This window comes from Prunus persica, chromosome G8, assembly GCF_000346465.2.
Source record: "Prunus persica cultivar Lovell chromosome G8, Prunus_persica_NCBIv2, whole genome shotgun sequence".
Lineage (NCBI taxonomy): Eukaryota > Viridiplantae > Streptophyta > Magnoliopsida > Rosales > Rosaceae > Prunus > Prunus persica.
In genome coordinates this window covers 4,565,980-4,576,706 of record NC_034016.1, presented here as the reverse complement: position 1 = coordinate 4,576,706, position 10,727 = coordinate 4,565,980, and the positions used below count along the sequence as shown (strand labels likewise).

The 10,727-nt window shown below is 40.0% G+C and overlaps 1 protein-coding gene across 2 annotated transcripts; it reads right to left on the bottom strand.

Moving 5' to 3' along the window:
- Positions 4,871 to 10,262, bottom strand: LOC18768068 (TMV resistance protein N). 2 transcript variants are annotated; one of them, XM_020570725.1, is made up of 7 exons: positions 9,946 to 10,262; positions 9,801 to 9,861; positions 8,817 to 9,359; positions 7,575 to 8,670; positions 7,175 to 7,450; positions 6,052 to 7,071; positions 4,871 to 5,967 (listed from the first exon to the last, which is right to left on the bottom strand). In XM_020570725.1, the coding sequence occupies exons 3-7, from the start codon at positions 9,326 to 9,328 to the stop codon at positions 5,107 to 5,109; spliced, it is 3,765 nt and encodes a 1,254-aa protein (XP_020426314.1). In that variant the 5' UTR covers positions 9,329 to 9,359; positions 9,801 to 9,861; positions 9,946 to 10,262; the 3' UTR covers positions 4,871 to 5,106. The 2 variants fall into 2 exon arrangements, with proteins under 2 accessions (XP_020426314.1, XP_020426313.1); XM_020570724.1 differs by having other exon boundaries at positions 9,801 to 10,262.

Here is a 10,727-nt window from a genome sequence, read left to right as displayed (position 1 = left end):
CCAAGAAGAAAAGAGAAGAATTTAGGGTTGAGAAAGAAGAAATTTTCAGAAAAAGAAATATTGAAGAAGAATTTTCAATGAGACAAAACATCAAACAGGTAATAGGCAGAGGAAAGAACACGAAATTGGTTGTTGTGTTTGAGTAGAGAAAGAAGCCAGAGAGAGAAAACAAAGAGGAAGAAAGTGCAGAAGCAGAAGAACAGAATATCAGGATCGATCCATGGCGAATGATACCATGTTAAGATGAAGAGAAACTGAAGAACAGAGTAAAGAAACTGTAGAAGCAGAGAGAATTTTAGAGAAGGAATTGTAGGTTTTTGTATTTTGTTAAGCTCTAACTGAGCACATTACAATCTTTATATCAGCCTAATTACAGTCTTAGCTGGCTACTCACTTTGCTAACAACTCTAACCACATTCTAACAGCTTACTCATTGATTTATTGACACTTGGCAATATCATCATCATTGATACTCTTACAAAGAGCTCAAAGGCCACTGAGGATACTTGCGATCCTTGCCGATCGGCAGAGTCGCTGAGTGTGGCTTGGTACTTGAAAAGTCTTCTCCCATCTTGCCGAGCAGTCTTGGTTCACCCAAGAAAAACACAAAAGCCTCAAAAAATTTTCACACGACCCTTGCCGTTCGGCAAGGGCTATGCAGAAGTGGCGGAGAAGCTGGCGACCCTCCTTGCCCTTGTCAAATCCATAGGCTACGAATGCCAGAACCAAAGACCCAGAACCTTGCCGAACCCCCGACACGCTGCCGAAGCCTCGTCCAACTCACAAAATCCCTTGAAGGGCTACGAAGGCCAACCTTGCCAAAAGACCCACGAGCCAAAGAATTTTTACCAAGCCTACCCTTGCCGAACGGCAAGGGCCATATGAGAATTGAGGGGAGGGTCACAAAAAACACAGTTCCAAGTCAAGCTTGCCGAAGGCCCAGCCTTTTTTACCAAAATATCTTAACGAAGCCCAACTTGCATAGTCTTGGCCCCCCTTGCCGAACGGCAATGGTCATGTACATGGCCCACCTGCCAAGCCCTCACTACTTGCCTCAACTCTCCACACCTGGGCTCACGCAAGTTCAAGCGGCCCAGCTCCACGTGGCCCAACCCATCCCACTTGCTGAAACATCGGGCCACACCCACAAGGTACCCCAAAAAAAAAATTAAAAAAAGAAAAGAAAAGCTATTATTATTATTCTTTCCTAAATAATAATAATGCATTTTTTCCCTTTATCACCCTTGTGCCTTTGGCAACCCTTTTTGCCTTCAACACCCCTGTGCCTAAGCACAATGCCTTGCGACATGCAAGCTTTGTGTATTGGGCAACCCCCTTTGCTTTCAGCTCCCCCCATACCCAAGCACAATGCCTTGCGACATGCAAGCTTTGTGTCGCCTTCGGCACTCCCGTGCCTAGCCACATCGCTTTGTGACATGCAAGCTTTGTGTCGCCTTCGGTACCCCTGTGCCTTGCCACATTGCCTTGCGACATGCAAGCTTTGTGTCACATTTGGCACCCCCGTGCCTAAGCACATCGCCTTGCAAACATGCAAGCTTGTGTCACCTTCGGCACCCTCGTGCTTAGGCCCATCGCCTTGCGACATGCAAGTTTTGTGTCGCCTTCGGTACCCCCATGCCTAGCCACATTGCCTTGCGACATGCAAGCTTTGTGTTTCGGCACCCTTATGCCTAGCCACATCGCATTGTGACATGCAAGTTTTGTGTCGCCTTCGGCACCCCCGTGCCTAGTCACATCGCTTTGTGACATACAAGCTTTGTGTCACATTAGGCACCCCCGTGCCTAAGTACATCGCCTTGCAAACATGCAAGCTTGTGTCATCTTTGGCACCCTAGTGCTTAGGCCCATCGCCTTGCGACATGCAAGCTTTGTGTCGCCATCGACACCCGCATGCCTAAGCACATTTCCTTGTGACATGCAAGTTTTGTGTCACCTTTGGCACCATCGTGCCTAGTCACATTGCCTCACGACATGCAAGCTTTGTGTCGCCTTCGACATTCCTTCGCCTTCAGCACCCACATGCCTAAGCACATTGCCTTGCCACATGCAAGTTTTATACCTTCGGCACCCTTGTGCCTAGCCACATCGCATTGCGATATGCAAGTTTTGTGTCACCTTCGGCACCTTCGTTCCTAGGCATATCGCCTTGCGACTTGCACGCTTTGTGTCGCCTTCGGCACCTTCGTGCCTAGGCGCATCACCTTGCGACATGCAAGCTTTGTGCCTTCGGCATCCCCTTGACCTTCAGCAACCCCGTGCCTAGCTACATTTCCTTACAAACATGCACGCTTTGTGTCGTCTTCGGCACCCTCATGCCTAGGCACATTGCCTTGAGACATGCAAGTTTTACACCTTCGACACCTTGTCTTGCAACATGCCAGTCTTATGCCTTTGGCACCCCCCGTGCCCAGCCACTTTACCCTGCGACATGCAACTTTGTGCCTTCGGCAACCCCTTCACCTTCGGCACCCTCGTGTCAAGTTCTCTCCCTTCCAAATGTCCTTCTTACCCGGGGACTTGGGGAACTATGGGCAGTGCACTATACAGCTTGGAAGATGAATTATGGTGTTGCTCGGCCAATGCACTTAAAATTACAAGTCCCCAACCAAGAAGTACCTTCTTACTCGAGAACTTGGGGGACTACTGTTTGTACCATAACTGACCGAGCAACTAGCTAGGCTAGATCATCCGAGTGCCATGCTTTGAGAGGTCATCACCTTAGCCAAAGAAGCATCACCATAAATCACAACTCTAAGCAAAGCAAAAGGAGTCCCACATCGGAAAACTACAAGAGATGGAGACTCCCCCTCACCTATAAAAGAAGACTACTCTCCCCTGAGAAAGGGACTCTTTCTTCTGGATCCATCTCTGGACTGGGCTTCTCACTTGTTATCTTTATATTTAGGTCTAATCCCCTTGTACAAATGTAAACAAACATTATCATAATGAGAACACATTTCTCCATGGACGTAGCCCATCATTCAGGTGAACCACGTATATCTTGTCTTCTATATGTTTATCGTTTGCCCAAATCCTCACACACTTGGTGAAGGTCCTCACCTTCATCCATCATCTATCACACCTCATCACTAAGTTAGACTCAACCTTGGTCTAACCATTTTGAGCATCAACACCTTAGGTTCTTGTGTTGTTTCTTCTGAGCTCATTGTATTCTCTAGTCCAGTCTCACCAATCTCAACCTCATCATTTTCTTTACTAATCTCCAAATTTGAATGGATTCTTGAAGATTCTTCCATCCTGAATAATTCAAAATATTAATATAAACTTCCTGTAATACATACACAGTATAATACCAATTAAATTAATATTGTATATAGGTATGTGTATGTAATTCAGGAGCACTTAGGTATATTCTTACAATAAAGAGAAAACCAATTAGGAGAGAGTAACGAGTTTGTGATGAATCATGATAGACAAGAACAAAGTTGATTGTTTAAATAAGCAATCCCTCATGCAACATGGTTTTCTACATCCTGCTTATTTAGTACTGTATGGTTGAGACAAAGCGACTGACCTTGGAAGGATTAACAGCGCCATTGTTAGGACTGCTGCAACTACCTTTGGTAACCAAAATAATAAGCACTGCCAAAATAATATATATATATATATATATGTTATATATCTAGGTAATTGAGAGGACTTCAACTCTCAGCCACGTTCTAGCGATACTCTTATCACAGTGCAACAACAATGGAGGCAAGGAGTGCTGGAGATGCGAGGAAGAGTTGAGAACAGACGTGAGGCTACTTACCAAGGACGCTAGGGTTTTTTAATTTGTTATTTCAGTTTTTTTTTTATAAGGATTATTGAAAAGAGAATAAATAAAAAATAGAATACACATGGCAACATTCATTAATTGACATGACTTAACACGTCAACTGCCACTTAAAATAGTCAGCTAAGGTGGTCAATATTGTGTGTCTAAATAGCATTATGAGAATTATAACTCTAATATTATGTTCGACAATCACTAGAATGAGTTAACAAACTAAAAGAAAAGAGATCAAGAGAAAGAGAGAGACCAATGATGAATGGGAAAATGATCCAACCACCGCGCCTGCAACGAGAATATGAGGATGCATGGGCTCCATCATTGTGGGAAAGGGACTCATCCATGTTGGAGGGTCAACTATTTAAGCTAGCTCAAAGTTGCTGCTCTTTGAATGCTTACAACTTTGTAGTGTGATATTCAACATGAACCCACCGCAGCATGGGTTAATATATCTGAGAATCCTCAGTTCTACACAACCCACAAAATACGTTTGCCATGGTGTCCTGAATTTCGGTTTTTTAAACTAACAGTCCTTCATTTTGTTGAGTGTTTGTCCCCAAATAGAAAGTAATAATAATAAATATATAATAAGACCAGTTTCAATAATGAATGAGTTAACATAATTGTTGATTCTCACAGGTCAAAACTAGAAGCATCGATTTCATTTCGAAAGTTGGAGAAATAACTCATAGTGAGACAATCCAAAATGGGTTCCTACAGTTTGGGGTTTCTTGGAGTTCATCTAACAAAATGGCAAAAGTTCCCCTGAAGAACCTGCAGGATTCATCTTATAGGTTTTGATCATTTATATGATAGACACTGAGTTTAACAACCACATATTCCTAAAAGTTAATTACTACAGTGTAATTCAAGATACAACTAGCACTGCGCAATTCTAATCAACATATTGCGATATTAATGAACCTCTCATAATTCCAGTCTGTTGCATAATTTATTTAAAACTAAGATATGCTAAATAAATAAGAGAAGACTGCATATTGAAAGAGATTGCACAAACTATCAAAGACACGATCAATGACGCAGACAAGGGAGGAGTTCCAACAAAGCAATTGAAGATCAGATCAATTCTCAATGCTTCAACAGCACTCTTGGTTTTATACACTATCAATGCAGGAAAAAAAGTTACAATATGTCCTATTTATGTGCGATTGGAGTAACAAAACAAGATTTACATCACAGCAAAATGTATGTACATTGCAGCATAGAAGTACAGATAGTGCTAGGAGACAGAAGGTGGTGACTTACTAACAATATCAATTGTGAGAAGAGCGTTATTGGCCTTTCAAGTATTTATGTACAGACACTTGAGGAGGAGGAGTTTTTAACAAAGTTAGCAAAAATTTAGCTCCTCTCTTAAGAATAACACTTTTGATTAAACTTTTTAGCAATAGTGAAAAATAAGAGGGGGCAAGGCCTAAGTAGGACATCAAAGTGGTTACCCTCCAAATCAAAAGTCCTACGCAACCCCATTTTTCACCATTGTTGAAAGATTTCATAAAAACTGCAGTTGTTAAAAGGAGGGAGAAAATCTTTACAAGTTTTGTTAAAAACCCTTTGGCAAGAGCATAGCTTTTCTTGCAGCGGAGAGATTTTTGTTGAGAGCTACCACTTGAACTTGCATCAGCTGAATTGCGAAGAGAAGCAGTAATGCTGATGTTGATGGCTTGGTTCATCATCATGATTTGGTTGAGTTGTTCCATGTCTTGCTCGTGCACCAAACGCAACCCACACTTCTTTATACTCGAGCAATTTCTTCTGTCTGAGGGCCTAGAACGACTCTCATAATAAGTTTGGAATAAAATCTTCATCTGACTGCATTGCCTCTTCCAATCCTCACTAGACACATAAAATACACAAAGGTGATCTGACACAACATGCCCTATCTCTAACCAAACATACGCAAGCTCTTTTTCTCCGGAGGAACAGTCAATTGTAAAATAATCAAATTCAGAAAGGTCACGAGCTGGATTTGGGTGATCTTCTTCAAAGACAGCACATAAAGCAAACCCCATCCAGGTGCTACAAGAATCCGGAGGTAGCTCCACAATTAAGGAATCTCCCACACTTTGATTTTTGAACCACTCTGGAATTCTCCTTCCAGGAGTTACAATGTTTAATTGGCCAACTTGTACCTGTACCAAGCATAGGTTAATAACTTGTTAATTATTATTATTACTATTATAGCAAACAACGAGAGACAGATAGAAAGAGAGAACCTGAAGGAATCTCCATATCACTCCAAGTATTAAACTATCGCAGCCGCCTTCATTCTCAACCAATCCAAAGCAATTCACACAACTCAACTTAACATCATAATTTCTTATGTTTCCATTCCACGTTGGCAGACCTGGAAACATTATTAAGGAAGTGCAATCGTCTATGTCTATATATACTAAGTAATTTGATGTAAGATGAGGAAATTGTTGAAGCCTTTGGCACCTATCCACGTAAAATGACTTAAGCTTAGAAAGATATCTAATGCTTGCAGGAAGGGTAACAAAATTGTTTCCACTAAGCTTTAATTCTTGTAAAGAGGATAAGCAGCCAATATCTCCGGGAAGATCCCCTTCACAAAGACCACAATCACTCAGATCCAATTCCGTTAAAGACCATAAACCATGTAGCGAACCCATCACAAAATCTTTTCTTTGAGATAAGCAGGGAAGGCCCCACCAAAACCTTGATTTATTAGCCTCTGATCCACATCTACTCAAAACTAGATATTCCAGATTTTTCAAACGAACAATAGAGGGTGGGAGCTGTCTTATAGCAGTCCCATCCAAACGAAGCCATTTTAAACACTCCATATCCCCCAAGTTTTCTGGGAGTTCTTCAATATTTGAACATCCATTCGCCAGAAGCCATGCAAGAGACTTCAAATTACAAATTGCACTAGGAAGACTCAAGAGATTTTTACAATTGCTTAGATGCAAAGCAGAAAGGCCAACAAGACATCCAACTGATGAAGGTAAATTCTCAATGGACGTCCCCCCTAAATTAAGCATTAACAAATTTTTCATTTCTCCTGAAAATTCTGGAATCTTTTTTACTTTTGAGCAACCACCAAAATCCAACCTTTTTAGCCATTTGAGATCTGCAATTGACGGATGAATCTCAACTAATTTCTCACACCCTTCAAGATACAACTCCTCGAGTTTTGGAATGCGAGTGAAATTTGGGGTTGTTGCCAAGTTTTTTGAGTAACCAAGGTCCATATATTTCAAGTTGGGCAAGTCCTGTACAATTCAGAAAACAAAGTAGAATATATAATTAGCGACTGAAAAAACTTTTACTTTTTGTCAAAAAATTTGTAAGATGGCATAGGGTCAATAATCTTACCTTTCTTCCATCCCAAAGCCGAACAAGTTTGTTGTGACGCATCTCAACTCTAACAAGGAAAATTGGTTGAAAATCTGATGGGAAAATTTTGGAAGGATACCAATTCCATTTCATAATTCTTAAGGAATTAGGAAGAAATGTGGGGTTTGAAGAAATGATCACATTATCAAATTCAAGAAATTTCAGGTAAAGCATCTTAGAAAATGCTTCACAATTCCAACCCACCTCTTCAAGTTCCGCCATCCTTAAGGCGATGCCTTGAATTTTGTTAGTTGCCTGTAATAAAGAATAGTAAATGAAAAGTTAATTCCACATTCAAGTCAAAAATTGAGTTAGAAAGAAATCATATTTCTTCAACAAAAAAAATACACAAAATAATATTTTCTACGTAACTTCTTACCGTATTGTTTAGAAATACATGAGAAATGTCATTATGATGGCACAATCGACTGCGTTCACCAGGCTCTTCAGGATTCTCTCGGCGAACAATTTTCAATGCCATTTCTTGTATCAAATCATGCATCTCAACAATGTTGTTTCGGACGATAGTTAAAAGCGATTTATGAATGAGAGCATTTATCCCAATACGACCACATACGCCATAACTATCTAGTATTTCAATTACTTCCTCCTTGCCCTTTCCTTTATAGAAAAATGCAATATCAAGAAATATATTCTTGTTCATCTCATCTAGTCCATCATAACTTAGTTTGAGCAAATCGAAAATTGTTGACTTAGGAATTTTCTGTAGCTTATCCAATTCACTTTTCCATTCATCTCGATCTCTCTTATACATAGAGCATCCCAAAATTTTAAGAGCTAATGGAAGGCCTCTAGCATAATTTACAAAGCACTTAGACAATTCCTGAAAACCTTCCTCGGGTTCAATTTTTTTAAAGGCATTCCGACTAAAGAGCTCAAGAGCCTCATCATCACCTAATCCCTCTACCTTGTATGATACCTGCATATCATGCTTAACTAGCAACCGTTCATCTCTAGTTGTAATGATGATTCTACTCCCCTTACCAAACCAATCCTTTTCTCCAACCAATTTCTCTAGTTGGCTTGATTCATTCACATCATCAAGAATGAGAAGAACCTTTTTATTACATAAGCAATTCTTAATGAAATAGGTACCCCACTGTTCATCCCAAACTCGAATAATTTGCTCCTTCAAGATCGGGAAAAGAAGCTGTCTTTGTAGATCAACAAGATGACCACGTTCAGAAACCTCTCTAACATTAGCAAGAAAGCAGCTAACTTCAAAATGAATAGAAATGCTCTCATAAACTAGCTTAGCAATGCTAGTCTTGCCAATGCCGCCCATCCCCCATATCCCTATAAAACGAACATCATCTGAAGGAGCTAAAAGCAAGTCTATTTGCTCAGGTGTAAACTTAATTCCCACTAACTCTGTGGAATCTGACAATTTGTATGTGCGATGCACTTTGCTCCACACCCATTCAACAATCTTTTCAATGAGCTTTCTTTCACACCTACAAGGAAGAACAATGATTAAGTGAAAAGTATAAGCCATAGATATAACAAGGTCTAAAGGTACAACAAAGTGCAAATTGGCTTACAAAAAACCCAAGTATGGGTCTTATTAAGACATATGGAGAAGTTGCTAATTCATGCTTACTCATTCTTTGAATCCAACCCAGATAAATTGGCAACTTCTGTTAAAGCATCTCTCCAGCGCATCACCTTTTCTATGTCTTCCCTGAACCTTTTCTCATGCTCAATGAACGCGCCTGCAAAACTGCCGCTTTGTTTTCGTACATCAGAGGGATCCACATTATAAAACACTGGCAGAACTGTGCCCTTGGATTTCATGCATTGGAGAATCTTTGTAAGTTCCTCCAAGCACCAGGAAGAAGAAGCATAGTTTTGCGAGAGAACAACGATTGCAAGCCTTGATTCTTGGATTGCATTGAAGAGCTCTGAAGAAATAGTTGTCCCTCTTTCAAGCTTTGGATCATCCTTGAATGTTTTAATGCCCATGTGCTGCAATTCGTGGTATAAATGGGAGACAAAGCTGTTTCTAGTGTCTACACCCCTGAAACTCAAAAACACATCGTGGTTCCATTGACGAGGAGCCGACTGATCAGCTGAAGAAAGAAAGGCAGAGGTTCTTTGGGTGCTCAACGCCATTGGCAATCTGCTGCTGCTGCTGCTGCAAAGACTACTCAATGAAACAAGAAGTTGCCTAATTAAAATACAAAAATCCAAACACTCGACTGAATAAATGCAAAGATGATCACAAATGGCTTGAAAAATGAAAAGGATTGAACTTTGAAGAGGTTTTTTTTTTCTTTTTTTTGGGTAAACGAAGATTTAATGAACCAGAGAAAAAATACGGGCGTTGAAGGCATATAAGCAGCAAAACAAGTTTCAGAGCAAAAGAAAAGGAAACAACAACTCAGCAAACATGTCAATTTGGACCATATTATATGTTATGTCGTCATACTTTCAAAGTATGGTCCATCTTAGCAAACAAGAGAACATTACTTTGTACTTCCAGTTCAGCAGAGAGAAACAGAGAAATTCAACATATAATCATGCTATGCACCAATTTCAACATTTAAAACAAAAATATGATGCAGATGCTTTATCTTAATGTTACCTGAACAAAGAAATTATGGAAATGGAGACGAAGTACGGCAGCAGCTTTAGTTTAATGTTACCTGAACACCAAAAGAAAAATTACAAAGCCAGATAGAATTGGTAAGATAACAAGCACAAGACCAGCAAGCCAACCAGAAACTCACAAAGAAAAAATACTTCTCAAGATCAGCCAAGAATCCAACAACAAGAAGCAAAGCTAACAGCCTCAGTCAAGAGATACACAGAGAGAGAGATAAGTAAGTAGCGAGCAGAGAGAGAGAGAGAGAGAGAGAGAGAGAGGAGAGAGTAAAGTTGGAAACCGTGTAGTTACCGTAGTGAGAGCACACGTATCTTTTGCTTTCTTGGTAAATCGATTAATCAATAATGTCGACATTTTAAAGCATCAAGGATTTTCCTTTTCAGCAAATTTTATTTTTTTGTCGAACCTTTTGGCAAATTTACAGTGTTATCCTTCTGTCATAACTTTATTGAATCCCAAATCATATTGTGCAGGATTGTAATTAGGCACAACAATTCTGGTCCATTTTACAAGATTTTGGCATGAAATCCCCCACCTGCTAATGTAGAGGATCATGTCCCGATGGCATCAGGTTCCACCTTCTTTTCTTAAAGGATTCTTTAGCATATGTTGGAAAATTTGGCATCATAGTAATAATTTGATCTTTCAAAATAACACTCAGGGCCTTAATCAAGCTATTAGTCATATTAAATTTCTTCTCAGTATAATCTATTAAATAATGACCTTATAGTTGGTTAAGAGAATTATCCCTGCACCAAAGGTCTTACGTTCAATTTCCCCGCCACCAATATCATGTTGTGCGGAAACTCCCTTTGATCTTGTTCTCAATGGACTGCGTAACAAATCCTCACAATTGACAAGGATTAACACTCACGCACTCAGAAAAATAAGCAAGCACACAAAGAA

Bases quoted from the DNA above. Each gene is read 5' to 3' on its own strand.
- LOC18768068 (XM_020570724.1), bottom strand. From the start codon at position 9,328: ATGGCGTTGAGCACCCAAAGAACCTCTGCCTTTCTTTCTTCAGCTGAT. The intron at 8,671-8,816 runs GTAAGCATGAAT...TCTTCCTTGTAG, and splicing joins GGGTTGGATTCAAAGAATGA to GTGTGAAAGAAAGCTCATTG. The intron at 5,968-6,051 runs GTTCTCTCTTTC...TGCTTGGTACAG, and splicing joins TGATATGGAGATTCCTTCAG to GTACAAGTTGGCCAATTAAA.